Source organism: Canis lupus, chromosome 18, assembly GCF_011100685.1.
Source record: "Canis lupus familiaris isolate Mischka breed German Shepherd chromosome 18, alternate assembly UU_Cfam_GSD_1.0, whole genome shotgun sequence".
NCBI classification, from domain to species: Eukaryota; Metazoa; Chordata; class Mammalia; order Carnivora; family Canidae; genus Canis; species Canis lupus.
Genome location: NC_049239.1, coordinates 35246586 through 35272430, shown reverse-complemented (window position 1 = coordinate 35272430; position 25845 = coordinate 35246586). Strand labels below are relative to the sequence as shown.

At 33.8% G+C, this 25845-nt stretch overlaps 1 protein-coding gene across 12 annotated transcripts in view; it reads right to left on the bottom strand.

Annotated features, from left to right (window-relative positions):
* Window positions 1–25845, bottom strand: part of CCDC73 (coiled-coil domain containing 73) — a 138337-nt gene that overhangs the window by 70046 nt on the left and 42446 nt on the right. For 6 of the 12 annotated variants that reach the window (XM_038563087.1, XM_038563091.1, XM_038563093.1 and 3 more), the window contains 4 exons: window positions 14207–14278; window positions 9674–9745; window positions 7779–7814; window positions 6751–6825 (listed from right to left, as the gene is read on the bottom strand). The exons of 2 other annotated variants lie outside the window; for them this stretch is intronic. In XM_038563087.1, the coding sequence (XP_038419015.1) occupies window positions 6751–6825; window positions 7779–7814; window positions 9674–9745; window positions 14207–14278 (255 nt within the window). The remainder of the gene's footprint in view (window positions 1–6750; window positions 6826–7778; window positions 7815–9673; window positions 9746–14206; window positions 14279–25845) is intronic. 4 more of the 12 variants (XM_038563095.1, XM_038563096.1, XM_038563090.1 and 1 more) reach the window with 3 other exon arrangements.

The window sequence follows — 25845 nt, the reverse complement described above, 5'->3', positions numbered from 1 at the left end:
AGGAAAAAATAATTTACTTAAAATCTACAGATAGGAAACTCAATAAAATCAGGAAAATATATGTAAGAAAATAAATTCAAAACAGAAATAGAAATCATTTTACAAAGAACCAAAAAAATGTAGAGCTGAAGAATGCAATGAATGAAATGAAAAAATGCAAAAGAGAGAGCTTTATGGCCACACTGAATTGAAGAATCAGTGAACTTGAAAACAGATCATCTTGGGATCCCTGGGTGGCGCGGCGGTTCGGCGCCTGCCTTTGGCCCAGGGCGCGATCCTGGAGACCCAGGATCGAATCCCACGTCGGGCTCCCGGTGCATGGAGCCTGCTTCTCCCTCTGCCTGTGTCTCTGCCTCTCTCTCTCTCTCTCTCTCTCTCTGTGTGTGATTATCATAAATAAAAAAAAATTAAAAAAAAAACAGATCTGAAGTTATTTAATAAGAGAAGAAAAAAGAAGGTTAGAGGGTGAAGAAAGCCTACAAGAGTTATAAAACAGCATCAATGGAATCAATACAAGCATTATGGGAGTCCCAGATGGAGAAAAGAGTAAGGGACAGAGGAAGCTTATTTAAAAATTAATGGTTGAAAACTTCCCAAATCTTGGGAGGTAAGTGAACATCCAGATTAATGAGACTCAGAGGACTACAAAGAGAATGAACCAAAAGAATACACTGAAACACTTTATAATCAAGTTGTCAAGAACAAAGACAGAATTCTGATAGTAGCAAGAGAAAAACAACTTGTCATGTATAACAGAACTCTAATAAGATTATCTGTAGATTTCTCAGCAGAAACCTTGCAGGCCAGAAGAGAGTGGGATGATATATTTTAAGTAACAAAAGAAAAATGTGCCAACTAAGAATACTATACATAAGCAAAAGTATCATTTAAAAAATGAAGGAGAGATATAGTCTTTCCCAGACAAACAAAAACTAAGGGAATCAATTACCACTTGACTTGCCTTATAAAAAATACTTAAGGAAATTCTTCAAATTGAAACATGCTAAACAGCAATGCAAAAACATATGAAAGTATAATTCTCATATGTAAAGGTAAGTATATAGACAAATACAGAGTAACTCAAGACTGAATCAGTAGTAAATTACTTTTAACCCTTATATGAAAATTAAAAATAAAAATTTATTAATGAATACACAATATAAAAAGATGCAAACCCTGGCTATAAGAACACAAAGTTAAGGGGACAATTACAGTGTAGTGCTGCTGTATGCAATTCAAGTTGTTATCAATTTAAAACAGTTATAACTACAAGATATTTTATGCGAGACTTCAGATAACCATAAAGATAAAAAACTATAATACATACACAAAGATAAAAGGAAAAAAATCAAAGAAAATCATTACAAAAACATCAAGTTTTTTACATTACTTTTACATTACAAAAATACCATGAAAAGAGATATACAAAACAATTGTGAAAGAGATGGAAAACAATTTACAAAATGACAACAGTAATTCCACACCTATCAATAATTGTTTTAAATGTAAATATTAAACTTTTCAACCAAAAGGAATAGTGACAGGATAAAAAAAAATCTAGTGATATATAGCTATTCCCACTTATCTGTGGTTTCCCTTTCCATGGTTTCAATTACCCATGGTCAAATGCAATTAGGAATCAGATGACTCTCCTTCTAATGTATCATCAGAAGGTTAATATGAGCCTAATACTATGTCATGATGCCTACATCATTCACTACATTTCATCTCATCACACAGGCATTTGATCATCGTACAGCATCACAAGAAGAGAAGGGTGAGTTGTTTTTTAAGATTTATTTATTTGAAAGAGAGAAGAGTAGGGGAAGGGGGAGAGGAAGAGGGAGAGAGAGAGAATCTTCAAGCAGACTCCCTGCTGAGCATGAAGCCTGACACAAGGCTCAATCCCACCAACCTCAGATCATGAACTAAGCTGAAATCAAGAGTCAGACACTTAATGGATTGAGCCCCCCAAGTCCCCCAAAGGGTGAGGTTAGTATTATAAGATACTACAAGATATGTTAAGAAAGACAGAAAAAAGGGAAAAAGAGATCATATTCACATAACATTACAATATATTATTATAATTGTTTGATTTTATTATTAGTTATTATTATTAAACTCTTACTGTGCTTAATTTATTTTATAAGTTTATTTATAAGTATTTAGGTATAGGGAAAAAAACAGTATATTTAGGGTTCAATACCATCCATGGTCTCAGGCATCCACTAGGGGTCTTGAAACATACTCCACATTGATAAAGGGGGACTACTGTACTATCAACAAGAGAGTCACTTTAGATTTAAGGACACAAATAGGCTGAAGTACAGAGATAAATGAAATATACCAGATAGTAACCAAAAATAAAGCAGGGGTGGCTATATTTATAGCAGATAAAATAAACTTCAGGTTAAATTCTGTCTTTGGAGACAAAAAAAAGATCATTATATGATGTTAAGGAGTCAGTTCAACAGGCAGCTATAACAACTGTATATGTACCCAACATCAGAGATAATAAATATATATATAAATATATACAGCAAATATCAACAGATCTACAGGGAGAAATGGACAGAAATACAGTAATTATAGGAAACTTTAATACCTCACTACAATAATGTACAAAACATCCAGAGAGAAAATCTACCAAGCAACAGCTGATTTAAACCTCACTATGAATCATATGGACATAACAGACATACACACAGAAGTTCTCACCCTACAGCAGCAGAATACATTCTTCTCAAGTGCATGTGAAACATTCTCCAGGACAGATCACATTAGGTCACAAAATGAGTCTTAACAAACTTAAGAAGATCAAAATCAGGGCAGCCCCGGTGGCGCAGCAGTTTAGCACCGCCTGCAGCTCAGGGCATGATACTGGAGTCCCGGGATCGAGTCCCACGTCAGGCCCTCTGCAAGGAGCCTGCTTCTCTCCCTCTGCCTGCGTCTCTGCCTCTCTCTCTCTCTCTGCATCTCTATGAATAAATAAATAAAATCTTTAAAAAAAAAAAAAAAAAGAAGATCAAAATCATTCCAAGTATCTTTCCATCTATAGTGGCATGATACAAGAATCAATAACAGTAAGAAAACAGGAAAATTCACAAGTATGTGGAAACTAAACAACATTCTTGGATAATTATTGTGTCCAAAAAGGGAGAATTTAAAAAGCATCTTGAAACACATAAAACCAATAACACAACATAACAAAACTTATGGGATGTGGCAAAAGCAGTACTAGTGGGTATTTTTATAATGATAAATGCCTACATTAAAAAAAGAGAGAGAGAGAAATATTTCAAATAACAGTCTAATTTTACATCTCAAAGAACTAGGAAAAAAGAGAACTAACCCCAATGTCAGCAAAAGGGAATAATAAAAGTTAGAACAGAAATTAAGTAATAAATAGGAAAACAACAGGAAAAAAATCAACACAACTAAGTTATTGTTTGCAAGGATAAATGAACTCTACTAACCCTTAGCTAGATTAACAAAAAGAGAACAAATTCAAATCAATAAAATCAGAAATGGAAGGAGACATTACAATGGATGCCTCAGAAATAAAAAACAACTACACTCCAACATATTGGATAACCTGGAAAAAATGGATAAATTCTTAGAAACACACAATCTGTCAAAACTGAAGAAAGATGAAATAGAAAGCTTGACCATACTGATCACAAATAAGGAAACTGAATCAATAATTTAAAAACTCTCAAGAAAGAAAATCCCTGACCAGATAGCTTCATGGACAAATTCTACTAAACATTTGAAGAATTAAAATATCCCAGTCCTTCTTAAATTCTTCCAAAATGCAGAAGAAGAAGAAACACTCCCAAAGTCATTTTATGAGGCTGGCATCACTCTGATAACAAAGTCAGAAAAAGCCAACAGAAGAAAACTATAAGCCAATATCCCTGATGAACACAGTTGCAAAAATCTTCAATAAAATTCCAGCAAACCAAATTCAACGCATGTTAAAGGTTCATACACCATGACCAAGTGGGATTTAACCCTGGGATGCAAGGTGGTCTGGCATATGCAAACCAATCAATGTGATAGACTACATACAGAATTTTAAAAATTCACATGTTCATCTCAATAGATGTAGAAATGCATTTGACAAAATTTAACACCCATCCATGATAAAAACTCTCAACAAAATGAGTATACAAGGTAACTGACCTCAACACAATAAAGGCCATATATAAAAAGCCCACAGTAAACATCACCATCATTTCAGTAGAAGGCATGGATACTCATTCTTATCACTAATTTCAACACAGTGCTGAAAGTCCTAGCCAGAGAAATTAGACAAGAAAAAATAAATAAAAGGCTTCCAAATCAGCAAGAAGTACAATTTTCTGTTTGGAGATGACATGATCAGATATGTAGAAAATCCTAAACACTCAACAAAAACAGTGTTAGAACTAAAAAATGAATACAGTAAAGTTGTAGGATACAAAACCAACATATAAAAATCAGCCTTATGTCTATATACAAACTATCCAAAAAGGAAATTAAGAAAACAATCCCATTCACAACGAAAAATATATTTAGAAATAAATTTAACCAAAGAGATAAAATATTTGTACAGTGAATATTATAAAACATTGATGAAGGAAATTTGAAAAGACAGGTAAGTGGAAAGATATCCTGTGCTCATGGATGGAAGGATTACTATTGTGAAAATGTCCATATTACTGAAAGTGATCCACCACTTCAATGTAATCTATGAAAATCAGAATGTTAATCTCTACAGAAATAGAAAAAAAATCCTAAAATTCATACAGAACCACAAAAGCCCCTAAAACCAGAAAATAATAGCCAAAGCAAACTTGAGCAAGATGAACAAAGCTAGAGGTATCATGCTTCCTGATTTCAAAATATATTTCAAAATTACAGTGACAAAAACAGTATGATACTAGTATAACAATAGACATACTGGTTAATGGATCAGAATAAAGAGACCAGAAATCCATGCAACTACAGCTAACTGATTTTTTTTTTTTTTTTTTAAGATTTTATTTATTCATTCATGAGACACACACAGAGAGAGGCAGAGACATAGGCAGAGGGAGAAGCCGGCTCCTCATGGGGAGCCTGATGTGGGACTTTATCCTGAGACTCTGTGACCACATCCTGAGCTGAAGGCAGACACTTGACCACTAAGCCACCCAGGTATCCCAACAGCTAACTGATCTTTAACAAGGGTACCTAGAATATACAATGGGGAAAAGATAATCTTCAATAAATGGTGTTAGAAAAACTGGATATCCACATGCAGAAGGCAAATTAGATTCTCATCTCACACCTTATACAAAATCTCATACTATATACAAAAATCAACTCAAAATGGGTTAAAGACATAAAACATAAGGCCTGAAACCATAAAACTACCAGAAGAAAAAACACAGGGAAAAAGCTTCTTGATGTATAGGCAGTGATTTTTTGGATATGACACCAAAAAGCACAGGCAATGAAAGTAAAAATAGTCTACTAGAACTACATAAAACTAAAAATCTTCTGCAAACAAAATAATCAACAGAGTGAAAAGGCAATCTATAGAATGGGAGAAACATTTGCAAACCATGTATCTGATTGGGGTTAATATCCAAAATAAAAAAAAATCCAAAATGTATCAGAAGCTCGTACAGTCCTAGCAACAAAACAAAACCAATATAAACATTGGACTGAAGACCTGGATAGACTTTTCTAGAAAGAAGACATACAAATGGCCAACAGGTATATGAAAAGAAGCTCAACATCACTAATTATCAGGGAAATGCAAATCGAACCCAAAGAGGTATCTCCTTACACCTATTAGAATGGCAATGACCAAAAAGACCAGAGATAACAAAATTGGTAAGGATATGAAGAAAAAGGAACCTTCTTACTACCTTAATCAACTAACGAAAGTTTATCATATGCTTAAACAAATTGACACTATGATGTGAGTTACCTAATTAAGGATCCATCAGGATCCTTCCATTAAAAATATATTTTGGCCTTTGTAATCAATGTTATCTATAGATAGTTCAAAATGATGTATTTTCTCCCCTAACAATCTTTATTTTACTTTGTATCTCATTTTATTGCTTGTCTTCTCCCCCTCTACCTTTGAATGGAAGCTCCATAAAAGTAAAGACTTTCGTCCTTTTTATTCATTGCTGTATCTCCAGAGCTTAGAACAGTGCTTGGCATATTATAGACCTTCAAAAAATATACTTATTAAACAATCCTTGTTGTATACCTCTGTATTCTATATGAGACTGTGAACAACTTAAAGGCAAATGTGATGATTTTATCATTTCTGTATTTGCAGTTCTTAGCAAATAATCATGACTTGCTTAATGCTATTTTAACTTTTTTAAGGACCACAGTTAATCAGTTATAATATATACGCCTGACTTGGTTTTTTCATCTATAAAGTGTTAAAAATAACATATTTAATTATACTACAGTAAGAAATAATGAAGCTAATTTTAATATTTCTTTTTAAAATAAAAGATGAGGAAAAATCCTACTAATTTGAAACTCAAGGCTAATTTTAATATTTCTTTTTAAAATAAAAGATGAGGAAAAATCCTACTAATTTGAAACTCAAGGCTTTCAGGGAAGAACTCCTAAATTGTATACTATATGAATTTTTCTCAGCTTTGTTTTGCTAACCCACATATTTATTGGACATTTTACTAATACAATGTTAAAATATCAAATTATTTTTAAAGCAGTACTAAGTCGTTTTACCTGTAATGCTTTTAATGTTTCCTTCAATCCTTCTATTTCTTTTTCTTTTATTTCTGTAGCAAGTTGATATTTTCCCTTTAGGTAAAAAAAAAAAACAAAAAAAACCTATATTTCAGTACTTTCCAGTGTAAATGGGGAAAATAGAAAAGTTCAAGAACCAAAACCTCTGCTTTAAAACTAACACTTCACAGCTTCAAACTTGGATCTGCACCACAGTTGACATCCCTAATGACTTCAAAATACCATGAACTTACAATAAGATAAGATTACCAATATCATGGAATAAAAGATTATAGCAAATCACTTTATCAGTATTAAACAAATATTTATAACAAATATTTATGGAGGCCTCGGTGCATGATAATAATTTTATTAGAAGAGCATTCCACAGAATTTATGGACACTATATAATTATTTAATTCATAGAGCTAGAATAAATATATTCTAATTAGTTACAAGTATATTTGTCTTATAAAGATATGGAAGAATTTTTTTAAAGGCCTTTATAAACAGTATGATTACTGATATAATAAAACATGTATTAACTATTAAATAATGAGAGAAAATAGTTAATTCCAGGTGAATTTCTAGTTCAGAGTTGTATCTTCTTTTCCCATTGGTCTGCATCCAGATGCAAATCATTTTAATGTTTTTTTAAACATGTAATTACATTTAAAAAGCATTAAAAATACACTTACTAGAAACATTGCAGTAAAATAGAAAGAGCATTAATTTGGAGGCTGAAGAGATCTAAGTTCTAGTCCCAACTTTGCCACTTCAGAATAAGGGCTTTAGCAAGTCATTTAATCTTGCTATGCTTCACTATTATCAACCATAAAATGACAGAGGTAACATGATTTCCTTGGGTCTTTACAATATCTAAGGTTTTAAGCAATTAACAGTCTCCATTTACCTATTGCTAATACTCCTTTTCATTGTGGTGAACAGCTGATCATTAAATGTACTTAACTAAAAAAAAAAAAAATGTACTTAACTATGCTTTAAATTATTAAAAAATTAATAAATACCTTTTCTTCTTCCAAGGCACACATCTTCATTTGCAACTGATAAACAATTTTAAAAATTAAAATACTGGTAAGGAAATTGTTAACAGTGATTTACACTGGTCAATGAGACTATAAAAAGATTTTACATATCTATACTGTTTGAACTTAATATGAACGTGCTGCCTTTACACTGAGAAAATAAAAAATAATAAAAGACATAAAAGGAGGCAAAAAGCCAGTCACCAAAAAAATGAACAATTTAATCACATGATTAGGGATGCCATCATCCTTGAAATTTTAATTTTTCCTTCCACAAGTTTGTTTTCTTAAACGTTTCAATAGTTTGCCATCTACTCTTAAATAATAACATGTAACATTTTCTGAAGGCACACTTTTTAAATTTTTTTAAAATTTTACTTTGAAGACACAAAATAAATTTATTTTATGAAATCTGTATCATTTGTATTAGCATTGGCAGTATTTTCTGAAATTTTTTAAAAGATGCATGTAGCTGTCTAATAAATAAATAGTGATATTTTAAAACAGAGTAACTAGGGTCAACATGCCAAAGAAAAATAAGTATTTCAAGCAACACAGGATACTAGGCAAAACTGACAAGAAATAAAATTTTTCTTTGGAACTTCTCCATCTCATTTTCCACATCCCTCACTTACATTCAAGAATCAAGAAGAGGAGAAGGGTGGGCAGGCAAGGGGAGGAAAGGAAATAAACAAAAACAAGGAGAAAAAAAGAGCCCAAGAGCACTTTCTCCACTACCCTTCAGATACCCAGACATTGTTATTTTGCCTAAAGTCCCTTGTGATAAGAGAGACGTAAACTTCCCCTCTCCTAGAAAATACTATATGGTATATTTGACTTCTGCTTCTTAAGTTTTCAATTAAAATTCCCATAACTTTGGTGAGGCCAATCTCAGACTAAAAAGAAGAAAAGTTCATCATTTGCTTCAACAACCCTATACTACAGTGTGCATTACAATAACCTCAACCAACTAGTAATTTATCTTATGTAGGTATATTTCTTTTTATGCATTTCACTTTCTAGACACACACACTCATGGGAAGACAAAAAAGAGGGAAGGAAAAAGAAAGAAAAAATGGTGATGCTGGAATGGCTATAAGAAAACAGTTGGGCAGCCCGAGTGGCTCAGAGGTTTAGGCCACCTCCGGCCCAGGGTGTGATCAAGTCCCACGTCAGGCTCCGTGTACCGAGCCTGCTTCTCCCTCTGCCTGTGCCTCTGCCTCTGTGTCTCTCACGATTAAATAAATAAAATCTTCAAAAAAAAGAAAGAAAAAAGTTGACAGTATTTATCACGAGCACATTTCTTACACTTAGATTTTCTAACGAGGGGCTGAAGAGAAATCTGAAGTTAGAAAGAAGAGCTATACAACTCAAAATAACTTTAGGAAGTTCTATTCATTTTTTAAATAACATACATATATGTTTTTCTCTGCTCTTAGTTGCTGATAGTTAATATTTATGGAGGCTTCAGTGCATGATGATCTCATCTCCTCATTCTTCACATCTCCCTCCTTGTATCTCAGCTTTTTATCAGTGTTCTAGTTCTGGCTTGGGTAAAGGAGGAAAGCAGAAAAGGTAAGAGCCTAAAATCCTCTCATCAAAGAGAGAGGGGAGAAGGGAGAGAAGGAACAAGAGCACAGACACATCACTGACCTAATTTATTTAGGAGAGATGAAAATACATCTCAAAAAAAACCTAGTTTTCCTAATTTCCCTCCTTAACTCCTCCTACTACATATCACTTGTGATTCAAAGAACTCTATCTCCTGCTTCCATTAATACTCTTTTGATTTTCAAAGTGATATGCCATAATATTCACATGGGGGCAGGGGGTGAGATATTTGAAACTGTAGTGTTCACCTATGCTTATAAAATTACCTGCTTTTTAAAAGCTGCCAAAGCTTCTTTATGTTGCTTTGCTAATGTTTCCTTTTGATTCTGAAGAGTTTCCTATTTTAAAAATTATGAAAAGTCAAAACATAAATTTGAGCAACTTCCAATTTTAACTTTTACTTAGGTTCACAATTTAAATAAAAGTTAAACATTTATTGCATATATTACTGTATGCTCTTAAATGCAACTTTAAAGTAATCCTACGATTTTTTTTTTTTACCTGTCAAAGAATCAGCATACAATAATCATGCTTTCAGTTGCATCTTCACATTAAAACACATTTCCTAAAGTTTTTAAACTCTAAACATGGCTCAGAGTGCCTGGGTAGCTCAGTTGAGTAAGCATCCAAGTCTTAATTTCGGCTCAGGTCGTGATCTCAGGGTCATGGGATCGAGCCCCACATGGGGCTCCATGCTCAGTGGTGAGTCTGCTTGAGATTCCGTCTCCCTCTCTCTCCTTACCTCTCTCCCCACCCTGCTCTCTCTCTCTCTCAAATAAATAAACCTTTAAAACACACACACACACACACACACACACACCTCTAAACATGGTTGATCCCAAAGCTTTCAAGAAAATATATCATCAAAAGTTATTAAAATTAATAGTACACAAGAAGCCTATAGTCTTTTAGAATTCCCAAAGAAACCCATTTTATTATCTAAACACAAATGTTCACCTGAGGCACAATTCTTTAGATTCACTGAAGTAATTTTTTAATATCAAAATGACCACGGGGCATTTTTTAAAAATCCACATATGTGACTTTTTTTTCTTCTCTCCTTCCTTTTTTGATAAAAGTTGTGTTCTGTTCTTCAGATTCAAGAGGACTTCAAACTTTTTTTTCTATGTTTACTGAATAATTCTCACAATTAAAAAAATTAGATCTAAAAGTGGGAACCACTTTGAATGTTTCTGTTATTTGACTCCATGTTTCTAAATATGTGCTGATTTACCAACTTAAAAATTTTATCTGACTTCCTATTATGATAGTTGGGAGTTGGCTTTCTTGTACAACCATCATCTAACAATCTGAGTTACATAAAAATTGTGACTTAAATCAATCTTCAGCATTTATACTATTATGATTATACAATTTTTATTCAGTGTTCAGCCATATAATATACCATAATTACATTCTACCTAACACAGCTTTTTATTTTTTCTGAAGTTAGCAATTACTTTAAAAAAATTCTTGGGGCACCTGGCTGGCTCAGTCAGAAGAGCACGTGATTCTTGGTCTTAAGGATCTGAGTTTGAGCCCTGTGCTAAGCACAGAGATTACTAAAAAAGAAATTAAACTTAAAAAATATTTTATTTCCTACAGCTAACTAAAAAAAAATAATACTGCCAGTTCCTAGATCTGTACCAATGGTTCACATTCCCAAATGAAAAAAAAATTGAATGGAAAAAGTAAAGTGAGAAAATCCCAAAAATGCTTAGGAAATCAAAAAATGCCCAGGAAACCAGACAAGTTTAGAAAAGCTAGAAATGTTGGACAAAACCTTTCAGAGGTCTTTGTCCAGTTTTCTGTGAAAATAAATTAGACTCTAATCCACGCTTGCAAGCAAGGAAAGAATTTATTGAAGTCCTCCAGGATAGATTCTTTGAGGAGTACATTCTGATGTACATGTGACCTCTAGCTTTCTCCTCACTTTTTGTGAAACGCCTTAAGTCTGGAAATAGATGTAATATGCAACAAAAACTGGAATGGGAAATAGCCCCATTGCTAGATCTCCAAAGGCAGATGTTCAAAAAGCTTTAGAACAAAAGCAGAATAAACTGGAGGCCTTACAGATAAAACAACTTAATGCGCCCACCCCAGTCATCAAGCACTGAAGGAGTGAGCCTCTTGGTAAATACCTGTAGATATTTATCATAAACAGAAAAGGCACTGGGGAAAAACCTTTCCTGAACTAGCTAAAAAAGTGAAGGGAAAAAAAAACCAAGTGGGCAAATCAATGATAATGTTCTGAGGGCAAATCATGCACCCAACTTCCCATTTTATCCTCACACTTGCAAAGAGAAACTTCTCTAAATATTAAAAGGAACTTTGTAAATATTTTTACACCATATATCCTGCCATCATCAATAACCTCTTGCTCAGAGTCAATGAGCTACTCAGATAATGAATATCTCTAATAACCCAGAGATATTCCTCCACTGTTTCAGCCTCCAGTTGTTATCCTTGGATCCTCAAGTTAGATATTATTTTCTCCTTTATGACACGATACCCATTAACATAAGATAAAGGAATCTACTATGTAAACAGAACTGCAAAATTAAATTCTTCCCTGATTTTTTTTTCTTTTACATCCCTGAGGATTTTTCTATTATAATCATATCACAGCTAATTTAGATATTGACTTACTGTTACCTTTGTGTATAATCAAACCAAATAAAGATCTCTATGAAGTACATTCTTCGTGGACAAAATGTCTTACTGATATTAGCAGCAAACTTCTATCTAACTTTACATAAAATCTTTAAAACCAGAAGTTAAAAACTAAAGCCAGTAGTCTAAAAGCCTATAATAGAGAAAGGATGAAACACATTTTATACCAGTCTTTGAATACTGTTGTTTCCCAGTCAAGAAACCCAATGGGTGAAGATAAAGATCTGTTCAAGAGAAATAAATAAAATAAGCATGGCCCTAATTCTTTGTGGTACTGAGCCCAAATACTATTTTATCTTTAATGCTTTCTGACTCTACATATACCATATATATATATATATATATATACACACGTTCTGCTTTCTATAGTGTCCCTTCAAATCAAGATGGTGTAACCTGTTTGTTTAGTCTTGGGAAAGTCAATTTACCTAGACAGCTATGCCTCAGGGGTTTAATGAGGAACCTTAAGGAACTTAAATTTCTCTGTAACTCTACTTTTATTCAATACATGGGCAAATTTTTGTTGTTCTAAAGATGAGGAGAGCTCTAAGACTGACTCCATTTAACTACTTACTGCTTTAGCACAAAAAGGACATGAAAATTCCAAATAAGTTAAAGAATTTTATAATTTTATCAGAATAAAATCCAACCTTTATCATTCATTAATTTAGCTTATGATTTGGATCTATTTCTAGACTCTATTATGTTTCAAGGAATACCTATCCACGTATGCTATACTAAGCTACCTTAATTACTATGGTTTATAATAATATATTTAAGAATCTAGTATAGCTATTTCATCCTGTTCTTTTTCAAAAATTTCCCAGACACTCTGATATGTTTATTTCCACATGAGCCTTATAATCAGTCTAGGAACAGCAAACGCCATCTTGGGACTGGATTATATTAAACATACTGGTTAACTTAAGGATTTGGATAACTTTATACTGTTGACTCTCTCTATCCAAAAACAGATATAGCTTTACATTTTTAATTTGCTTGGAGTCTCTGCTTGTACTTGGCGTTTATCTGGTTTTTCCTTGTGCAGAGAGATTTGAGATCTCTGCCTCATAAAATCCTGCTCTAGTTTAACTCCCATATTCTACACAACCTTATGGGCCTGTCTGGTCTCAAAATTCCCATCATTTCTAGTTTGAGCTATTCACTGTCACGTGAATTCTGACATGTTACCTCCAAGTTCCCGTTTAAATACTGCCAAATAGTGAAGGGGGGGGTAATAATTAAGATCTCAATTTTTAGCTATTAAGATACTTTGGTGGAAAGGCATGTGAAGCACTATCAAAAAATGCTTCCATATAAATAAGGCTAGAGAGACTCAGATCTGATGATACTGGTGGTTATGTCTTTGTTTTTGTTTTTTTTTTTAAGTGGGCTCCACACCCAACATGGGGCTTGAACTCATGACACCAGGATCAAGAGTCACAGGTTTACTGACAAAGCCAACCAGATGTCCCTCTGCTACTGAGTTTTTTTTAACTATTTGGTTATGGTATATAATAACAGCCTGGGAAAATAAAGAGGTTTTACTTCTTAAAAGATATTCTGACTCCATTATAACACATATTGTGTTTCTAAAGTATTAAATAGATCATAGTAGTCTGCAGCACTATTATCAAAAAGCCTGAAAAAAATTTTTCATTCTCAAGGTTCTGGAGGTTCAAATGTTATTAAAAACAGTTTTAGTCAGAATTCTCTTAATACTTTGTTTAAAATAATATACAATCCCCAAATATGTTTAGGAAATTTAAATTAAATTGAATTAAAAATTCAAATTTCAATTAAGTTAGAATACTTCTTTAAATAGATGCTAAAAAGTCTAACCTGAAATAAAAATTAAAATACACATCTTTTGAAGTGCCTGAGTGGCTCAGTACATTAAGCATCCGACTTTGATTTTGGCTCAGGTCATAATATCAGAGTGGTGAGACAAGCCACACATCAGCTCCATGCTCAGCAAGGTCCGCTTGAGTTTCTCTTCCCTCTACCCCTCCCCCACCACTCAGTGTGCTTTCCCATGCGCTCGCTCTCTTGCGCGCGCGCGCGCTCTCTCTCTCTCTCTCTCTCTCTCTCTCTCTCTCGTAAATAAATCTTTTTAAACAACTCACCTTTTGCCATTTAAGTTCTTGGATCTCCATAATAATTTTACCAATCTGCTCTTCATATTGAGTTTCTGCTTCCTAAATCAAAAAGAAAAATGCTAGGAAAATCAGGATTTTAAAACTTTCCACTATATGTGCTGCCGAAGCGAGCAGATTTTGAAACTTTCCATTTTGGCTCTTTCTAGAGAGATTAAAAAAGCATTCCCTCATGCTTACAACAAGAAAAAATCTGAACAAAATGCAAATTAAATAGACAAACCCATCTGAGAACTGAAATCAGATCATTCAAGTAATCCAAACTCTGGATAACTCTCTCCTGCAAGGAGAAGAGAACCACAGGATTTGCTTACCTGGTACATAAACCACTGAGTGCTGATGAAAAAACTCAGCTGGAAGTTCTTAAACAATTGCTAAACGCAGAACGTGGACTAGTATAAGAATATGAATTCCCAGGGGCAGCAGAAATAAGGAGGCTTTATACTTTTTACCAGGTTTTTCTTCCAGATGTCCATCGGGTGCTTACAAGGAAGGATAAGAAGAATTCAGCAATCTGAGCTTTCCCCTGCGGGACTGGCTGGGGAAAAGAAGAGCAGTCACAACCCATCTTTTCTATTTCCCTTACAGCTCAAGAATCTTACTCTGTAAGGGAAAGGGCAACAAAAAACCGTATTTAAGAACACTAGTGGAAACCCTCTACAGCTGGGAAAGGGGACCACGAGTCACCACTGAAAACTCTACCAAGACAGACTGGTCTTCCTTAACTCCCCTAAGTTATTGAATAAGGGCCTCATCAATAGGGGAAGGAGCAATAAAAACTACAGCATGAGAGCTCCTGTGGAAAGCCACTGCACTGGAAGCAAGCTAGGAAATAACAGCTCTACCACTGGGGAAGAAGCAGAAAAACAGCAGGAATACAGTAGGCCTAGCATTAAAAACAAAAGAGGGATTAGAACTCTTGTGAAGACCTCACCCTGAGACAATTTCATGTAAGTACTGAAATTTAACAAAGTCAGAGAATGCCCTTATTCCCTCCACCTGCAGCCACCACCTGACAAATTAGTATTGAATAAAAAGAATAGGGAGATCAGCTGGGAGGGCTGCAAAGACTCTCAGAGATAGCACAAACGGAAGACTCACAGTCAAGGAACAAGGTCCAAAGCCACACAGGAAGCAGTTATTTAGAAAAATCCTCTGATTTTGTTTAAAATCATGTAACACTCCTGAATCAGCCTATACCATAAATACAAGGTATCACTAGGGAAATCTGAACCTTCTGTTGAAAAATTTAACAGGTAGACTTGAAAAGACCCTGTAGTGTTAAAGGTATGCCCCAACATGCATAAAAAGAGCCCATCTGCAAAGCTGGGAGTTGTTTTAGTTTCTTTTGGCTCCGGGTATTTAAGGAAATTTCTGACAAAGTACTAAGCTAATCATTAAGTTAAGAACACAATGACTTCAGTGGCCACACATGACAGAAACAGCAGACTTCACAAATTTAGGAAAAGTCACTAAACAATGACAACAAGCAGCAACCCTAAAAAGGAAAAATATCTGATTTCCAGAGTTGCCACATATTCAAAATGTCCATGTCCAGTTCCCAACAAAAAACACAAAGCATACAAAGAAACAAAGTGTGATCCTTCCACAAGCAAAAAAATTAAAAAGAACTGTCTCTGAGCAAGTGCAGACAATGGGCTTACTAGACAAAAACTTTACATAAACAATTAAATATGCTCTAAGAACTAAAAGAAATCATGTACAAAGATACCACAGCCATTAAAAAGTCAATAAGAGAATGCTACAAACAAGTTTATGCTCATAAATTTGACCACTTACAGAAATGGACCAATTCTTCAAAACTACAAACTACCAAAGCTCACTGGAGGTAATATACACAATCTAAATAGCCCTATGGCCACTGGTTTAAAAAGCTCCCCAAAAATAAATGTCCAGGCCCAAATGGTTTCATCTCTAGGGAATTCTACCAAACATATAGAGAATTAACATAACTTTTACACTCTCTTCCAGATAAGTAAAAGAAGGAGGAACACATCCCAACTCATTTTATAAGACCTGTTTACTGTGACACCAAAATTAGACAAAGTACAAAAAAAGGAAACTAAGACCAATACCCCTCACAAGTTTTGATGTAAAAATCCTCAACAACATAGTAGCTAATAGAATCCAATAACATATGAAACGTTCTACATCTTGACCAACTAGAATTTATTCCAGATATACAAGGCTGATTCAATGTCAATAAGTTGATGTATCTCAACATATCGATATGCTAAAGAAGAAAAATCACATGACCATATTAATTGATACAGAAAAAGCAACTGACAAAACCCAACACTCTTTCATGATAAAAACTCTCAGCCATTTTGGAATAAAGAGAAATATCTCAATTTGATAAAGAACATTCATAAAAACACTATACTTAAACACCATATTTGGAGATAAAAGCCTGGATGGATAGATGGATGGATGAACAGACAGAAAAGGAAAGAGGAAAAGTAAAGAGAAAGACAAGGGGGGAAAAAAAAGAAGGAAGGAAACAAATCAGAAGAAAATTGTCTCTATTTGTACATGACATGATTGTTTACATAGAAAACCCCAAGGAATCTATAAAAAATTTCCCAAACCTAATAATTGAGTTCAGCAAAGTTTCAGGATACAAGATCAACACTCAAAATAATCATGTTTCTATATACTAACAATAAAAATGCAGAAAACAAAATTTAAAACACAACATAATTTATAATCACTCCAGAGAAAATGAAATACACAGGTATACACTTAATAGACATGGATCTGTATGCTGAGTGATAGACATGGATCTGTATGCTGAGTGATAGAAGCCTTACCTAAAAGAGTACATACTGCATGATTCCATTTATATGAAATGTTAGAAAAAAACTAATTGACAATGGGAAAAAAATCAAAGAGTGGTTGCCTCTTGGGGAGGGAGTAGGAGTAGAACTGGCCTGGATAGACAGAAACATTTTATATCTTGATAAGGCTTTATATCTTATGGATCTATGATTCTCATCAAATGTACAGCTAAGATTTGTACCTTTTACTGTATATTAATTTAAGAAATAAAAAGCTGTAAACAAATGTTGAACTCTACTTAATGATTTGCAGTCTTAAGTACTCAGAAGGAAGTACACCAATGCCTGAAATTTACTCTGAAATGACCAAAAATGAAGCTGAAAGAGGGATAAATCTATGGATATGTGATAAAGCAAGTACAGGAATATGTTAATGGTGCATGAGTGTTCACTGTCAAATTCTTTCAGTTTTGCTGTATGTTTGACAATTTTCACAATGAAATGTTTTGAAGAGATCAAAAAGTGAATGTTAACAGATAAAATACATGTTTTTGTTCTGAAATATTTTCTTTATGCCTCTCTTACATGTTCTTTGACTTATACACAAATACGTATTCAAAGATAGGTTTTCATGAAAGTTGTCTCATTTAAAATGCTTTCAGCAGCAAGCAGCAACAACTAACCCCAACTCACAATGGCTTATGGGATTTATCTCACATGATAATGACTTCTAACATTGATTTTCAGTGGCTCAACAGTATCATCAAGGACTATGGTTCTGCCCATCTTTTCATTTTCCCATTATCTAAGTTATTTTCTTTAGGCTTCTCATCACTTGGCTGCCTAAATTGCAGGCATTATGGTCAGGAAGGGCAATACACTGTGGTAAAAAAAAAGTATAATCTCTTAATAAAAGAATAACAAAACTTTTTCCAGAAGCTTCCCAACACATGTAATCTCTCATTGGCCATAACCAGGCCACATACCCACTCCTAAGTCAGTCATTGGCAAGGGGAATACACTGGACCTTTATGTGTAGTTAAGATCAGTAAGGATCTACCTGAATCACATTGGTGAGAAGTGGATCCTAGGCACAGTCAGGGTTCTTCTAATATGGAATAAGGAAGAGAATGTATACCAACAGGGTATGCTATGCAATTAACAAAGTGAGGAGAAAATATAAGCTCTTCCAAAATACGTAACTATGGTCAAAACATACTAAAAAGGAAAATAAAAATATACACATTTGCTTGGAAAAGGGGTACATATTACACACATATCTTCCCAAAGCAGTTGGATTGAAAATGTGCAAGACACTGCTTTCTTCACGTGGGCCCGGTTATACACTTCTCTTTTAAATGGGTTCTGAGATCTTACTGTGATTTAGAAACTCTTCTAAGTACTTTTCCTGTATTGATTAACTTAATCCTAGGTGTAATTTTTTGAGGTAAGTACTTTTATTATCACTATTCTACAGATGAGGAAAACTAAGTTAGCAAGAGAATAAGTAACTTGCCTAAACTCACATAGCAACTAAACAGCAGAGCTAATATTTGAACCTAGATGATCTGTCTCTAGAGTCTCTTAAACACATTATTTCATTATCTTTAGGAGATTGTGGGTGCTGTAGGACAGTATGGATTGCTATGATACACTCCTTTCCTTCAAAACCCTCAGAATTGGGGATCCCTGGGTGGCGCAGCGGTTTGGCGCCTGCCTTTGGCCCAGGGCGCAATCCTGGAGACCCGGGATCGAATCCCACGTCAGGCTCCCGGTGCATGGAGCCTGCTTCTCCCTCTGCCTATGTCTCTGCCTCTCTCTCTCTCTGTGTGACTATCATAAATAAATAAAAATTTAAAAAAAAAACCCTCAGAATTAAAAAAAAAAACTCAGAATTTAATCTTCATATCCCACAAAAGATAGAAAGACATTCAAAATTATATTACCTATTTTAAGTATACAAGTACATTCTGAATATTTGGTACATTTCAAAATAACAAGTAGAAATATTTCTTGAATAGAAAAACAAATTAAGAATTGCTACAAATTTTCTTAGAATATTTTTCTATTTCAGAAATCTTTGTAATAGACTAAGTTGAAAAATGTGAAAACAGTTTAAATACTAATTAGAAAAGAGGTTTTTAAAAATACAAACTTTTAGGCTATTTCATGTATATTACTGATATTTATCTTGAATACTTTGTAGCTAATCAAACTAAGAAACTATCTGAAAGAATGATTAGTATTTTATTAGACAACACGAGAAATTGAATTGGGCAATTTCGTAGGAGGTGGATTTGAGTTTGAAAAGGAGAATAAAAGTACCCAGTTACAGTTTTGGCTGCTTGGACATGTGCCTGCTATATGTACTATGTCCCTAAATCTGTTCAGGGTCAAGAATTGAAGAAGCCTGACCAATACACAGCACATCTTGTAAAACTACAGCCTGAAGCAAGCACTTTAAAAAAAGCATGACACTTTCTAAAGGTTATAAAGAGTAAATAAACCATCAAATTACTCTTCTTTTATTGTTTTTATAAAAACACTTAAATCCTTGTAGTCCTAAGGCAGATAATAAAAAATGAACACTTCTAAGGTTCTATATTCTTGGATACTTTATTGAAGTTACAGATGGGATTTTCTTACCAAATTTAATATATTTTTCTCATTGACAGTAAGGATTTGTATTAATAACTTATGAAAGCTGCTTGAAGAACTAATGAAAGATAGAAATGAAAAGTTCCAATAGAAAAATAGTAATGTTTAATATAAAAGCATGAAGTTAAATTAAAATCCTAATAGTAAAGATATGTTATAATGTTACCTTTCAGCATTGCAGATAACACCCATTTTATCAGTTTTCCGTGTGGCATATAGAGACATATATTCTACAAATCATTATAATTATAAAGGGGTATAATTCTACTCATAGCATAACTAATTTTATAGGGCACTGAAATGAGGCTTAATGTTATTTACCACATATTTCCTTCACAATTTCCTTAGCAAATCATTGCTATTTTAGAATGCTCAAATTTCCTGGCTTTTATATATTGCTAATTTAAAGTTCTAAAATTTCCTGCTCTTCACATAGTTAATAAATTAATGCATTTTTTCTGAACTCCTATACTACTTTTCTTCATAATTTTATCATACATAATATATATATATGTAAGAATATAGTAATTAATTTATATAGTATTAGGTGATGACTGATTTTCAAATTCTCTTAGGGTAAGACTGAGTAGTGGTTTTTCAAAGGTTATCAAATGAATACATATTTTAAGAGTGAAAGTTTTGTGGTAGAGCTCTTTTATCCTCACTGTATAGATGATTTGGCTGAGAAATATTGTTTGCTTAAAAACTTTCAACCCACTTCCTATTTTTAGAATCTAATAGATTTCTCATTAAAGTCTGGATTTCTATTTTCTCTTCAGTAACTGGAAGAACTGATAATACAGAACTCACTGTTCTAAATGGCAACAAGTTTTTGAAGCTGACTGGCAAATGTAAGTTGAACTGAAGACAAAGGCTCTCCAGTTCAACACAATTCCTAACCTATTCATATCACATGCCAACTTACCTGAATCCTGAAGGAAATTGAATTTGTGACCCCTCTGCCATTGGTTCATCCCTACTAATCAGTTATTATATAATCTGATAAGGGAATCACCAGAAATGTTGTCTAACTTCTAAAAAACATATATTATGGATTCAATATAAATTTATCTGTTGACTCAGATTGTTTATTCAAAGATCATTAATTTTAAACAAATGTCTTTAAAATATCATCACCAATTTAGGTCCATACAGAAAAAAATGAGTTACTTTGTTTATTACAGCATAGTTAAGTACATTAAATCTGTAGTTCAGTGGAATTAAGAAAGTTTCTTTGACTTTATTTTATTGTCTATTGTGTTTTGCTTCTTTAAAAAAACTTTACTATCTAACCCTTTATATTATGGCCAAATTTTATGTTGACCGCATTAGTCAGTCCAGTGGAAGAGCTTTAGACAAGGATTAGAGACATCAGAGTACTAGTCTCTTAAAAGCTCTGGGCTTTAGGCTGGACTACAAACTATCTCAGCACTTATACCCCTAAAATTCTACAATTTCATGATCCTGAAAAAAATACTGATCATTAAGAATACAACTCTGGGGGATCCCTGGGTGGCACAGCGGTTTGGTGCCTGCCTTTGGCCCAGGGCACGATCCTGAACACCCGGGATCGAATCCCACGTCGGGCTCTCTGCATGGAGCCTGCTTCTCCCTCTGCCTGTGTCTCTGCCTCTCTCTCTCTCTCTCTCTGTGACTATGATGAATAAATAAATAAAATCTTTAAAAAAAAAAAAAATACAACTCTGGGGTACCTGCATAGCTCAGTCTGTTAAGCATCTGACTTCAGCTCAGGTCATGATCTCAGGGTTGTGAGATCAAGCCCTCTGTTGTGCTCCATGCTCCACACAGAGTCTGCTTGGGATTCTCTCTTCCTCTTCCACTGCCCCTTCCACTCCTGCTCTCTCTAGTGTCTCTAAAATAAATTAATTAATTAAAAAAAACCTTAATTCTTCTCTCACTATTCCAAAAAATAGGAGGGAAAACTTCTAAATTCATGATACAAAGTCAGCATTACCCTGATACCAAAACTAGACAAAGACACTACAAAAAAAGAAAACTAGAAGCCAGTATCTCTGATGAATATAGATAAAAAAAATCCTCAACAACATAATACAAATCAAATCCAACAACACATTTAAAAAATCATTCACCATGATCAAGTAGAATTTATTCCAGAGATGCAAGGGTGGTTCAATACTCACAAAACAATCAATGCAATACAACACATTAACAAGAGAAAGGATAAAAACTATACAATCATCTCAATAGATGCAAAGCATTCAACAATGTACAACATCCATTCATGATAAAATTCTCAACAGTGAGTTTAGAAGGAACGTACCTCAACATAATAAAGGCCATATATGAAAAACCCACAGCTAACATCATACTCCATGGTGAAAAACTGAGAGCTTTTCCTCCAAGATCAGGAACAAGACAAAAATGTCCACGGTCACAACTTTTATTCTACATAGTACTGGAAGTCCTAGCCATAGCAATTAGATATGAAAAGGAATAAAAGGCATCCAAATTGGTAAGGAAGAAGTAAAACTCTCATTATTTATAGATGACATGATACATTTACAGAAAACCTGAAAGACTCCACCAAAAAACTACTAGAACTGATACATGAATTCAGTAAGGCTACAGGATACAAAATAAATCTACAGAAATCCATTGCACTTCTGTACACTAATAATGAAGCAGCAGAAAGAGAAATTATGAAAACAACCCCATTTACAATTGCACCAAAAATCATAAACAGTGAAAAATAAATTTAACCAAGGAAGTAAAAGGCCTATACTAAGAAAACTATAAAATGTTAATGAAAAAAACTGAATATAACAAAAATAAATGGAGAGATACCAAGTGCTCATGGACTGGAAGAATTAAAACTGATAAAATGTTCATAGTACTCAAAGGAACCTACAGATTCAATGCAATCCCTATCAAAATACCAATAGCATTTTTCATAGAACTAGAAAAAATAATACTAAAATTTTTATGGAACCACAAAAACCTATGAATAGCCAAAGCAATCTTGAGAAAGAACAAAGCTGGCAGTATTGCAATCCCAGGTTTTAAGATATACTACAAAGCTGTAGGAATCAAAATAGTTTGGGTACTGGCACAAAAACAGATACACCATCCAATACAACAGAACAGAGAGCCTAGAAATAAACCTAGGGATATTTATGGTCAATTAATCTACAACAGAGGAGGAAAGAATGTACAGTGAGGAAAAGACAGTCTCTTCTACAAATGGTGTTGAGAAAATTGGACAGCTACATACAAAAGAATGAAACTGGACCACTTTCTAATACCATACACAAAAATTAACTCAAAATGGATTAAAGATCTAAACGTGAGACTTGAAACAAGAAAATACAAACAGTAATTGGCCTTCAATTTTGGCTTTAGCAACATTTTTCTAGATATGTCTCCTCAGGCAAAGGAATAAAGCAGAATAAATTACTGGGACTATAATAAAATAAAAAGCTTTTGCATAGTGAAGGAAACAATCAACAATACTAAAGGTAACCTCCTGAATGAGAGAAGATATCTGCAAATGATATATCTGACGAGGAGATAATATCTAAAATAAAGAACTTATACAATGTTCCATAGTGACAAATGCATAATACATTTGTGATGAGCACAACATAAGGTAAACTTGTCAAATCACTATGTTGTACACCTGAAACTAACACAACATTGTGTGTCAACTATGCTTCAATTAAAAAAAAAAAAAGTATATACCTCAATACCAAAAAAAATAATTTAATTGAAAATGAACAGAAGACCTAAACAGACATCTTTTCAAAGACAACAGGGAGATGACCAACAGATACATGAGAAGATGCTCAACATTATTAATCATCAGAGAAATACAAACCCAAACCACAATGAGGTATCACTTTACACTTGTCAGAATGTCTAGAATCAAAAAGACAAGAAATAACAAGTTTTGGTGAGGATATGGAGAAAAAGAACACTTGTGCACCACTGGTGGAAATGTAAACTGGTGCAGCCACTATCGTAAACAGTAAGGAGATTCCTCAAAAAATTAAAAATAGTAATGCTGTAAGATCTAGTAATTCCACTACTGGACATTTACCTAAAGGAAACTAAAACATTAATTCAAAAAGATGATGCACCACTATATTTATTGCATCATTATTCATAATAGCCAAGATATAGAAGCAACCCAAATGCCCACTAATACATGGATCATGAAGATGTAATATGTATTTACAATGGAATATTATTCAGCCATACAAAAGAATGAGATCTTGCCATTTGGGACAACATGGATGGGTATTATGCTAAGTCAAATAATTCAGATACAAAAAGACAAATGCTATACAATTTCACTTACTTGTGGAATCTAAAAACAAAAATTCTTTGAACAAAGAAACAGACTCTTGAATACACAAAACAAACTGGTGTTTGCCAGAGGGAAAGTGGGGAGGGATAGGTAAAAATAGATAAAAGGAATTAAGAGGTATTAAACTTCCAGTTATAAAATAAGTCATCATGCAACTGAAAATTACAGCATAAGGAAGACAGTCAATAATATTGTAAAAACATAGTATGGTGACAAACATGAACTACATTGATTAAGGTGAGCAATGGGTAATGTATAAGACTGTTGAATCAATATGTTGTATACTTGAAACTAATATAACACTGTATGTTAATTATAGTTCAATTTAAAAAACAAAACACAGTAACTTACCAAATAATTTGAGGAGGAACTGCTATACAACTATTCTGTTTCACCTATAAGTTTCTTCCACCAATGTTAGCAATCAGCAGTGGATCTTGCCTGCAGCAATTATTACTCTAATGTTCTAAGGGTAATTTTCTAGTTCTCTTCTTCGTTCTGTCTCCCCCAATCATTTATTTCTATCAGTAGGAAATAATGGATCCAATATTCTTTGGGTTATAATCCAATACTGTCGTTACTTATTTTGTTGCTCAAATTGTTGCAGCTTTGTCCATGAAGAATGAAGAGCTCTTTCAGGCTGGCTTCTGTATCCTTTTACATGTTGTTCCTCCTTACTATCCAGGACTATAAGATGTCCAACCCTGGAATAAGCCATTTCTCCAAGAAGTCCTGGTTTCTTTTATTAAATAAGTTTTTTTTTTCTTTTTAGATAAGATATTTAGAACCAAGATCTGGGCACTATAAATGGTTGCTGATACTGTGGGGTCACTATTTCTAGGCCTTTTCAGCAGCTAGAATATACTAATTCATGTACATACATACATCTGTATTTTTATATCTGTTTATATGCATATATAATGAAATCATGAGTTCATAGTGGTATCTCCAACTCAAATCTAGGACCACAGAGCTCAGTCTAGCTTATTTGTAACTTCCTTCAACAGAGAAAAATATTCTACCTAGCTCTCATTATCCACAATTTTTGCTTATTTGTTCAACCCTAGCATATGTATAGTTTCAGCCTTATTCCCATGAGAAACAAATTCACCAACTAGAAAGTGTTTATGCACCTTTTTGGTGTTATCCTTACAGTATCTTGTTAAATGCTGTTTTCCAAAGTTACTTAAGTCAAGTTCTCTTCCTACTCATTTCATTCACTGAAGTGATGTCATTATGTTAGTGAAACAGTTACATATATTTTCACAGTCTGTATTCCATTTTGTAATTCTTCTGAATCCTGACTGAATTTTTACATACTTCATAGTTCACTGTTTATGGTGTAGTTTTATGGGCTTTGACAAACATGTGGAGTAATGTTCCAACTACTTTACCATACAGAATGGTCTATCACTCCCAAAAATTCTCTTACACATTCCATTTATAGTCAATGCCTATCACACCTGGCAATCACTGATTTGTTTTCCATCCCTATAGCTTTGTCTCTTCCAGGATGTCATATAAATGTACCTGGATCTGGCTTCTTTCTTCTTTTTTTTAGATTTTATTATTTTTTTAAAGATTTATTTATTTATTTATTCATGATAGACGCATAGAGAGAGAGCGAGAGAGAGAGGCAGAGACACAGGCAGAAGGAGAAGCAGGCTCCATGCAGGGAGCCCGACATGGGACTTGATCTTGGGTCTCCAGGATCACGCCCTGGGCTGAAGGCAGGCGCTAAACCGCTGAGCCACTGGGCTGGCCTGCCTTATTTCTTTCTTTCTGTTTTTTTTTGTTTTGTTTTG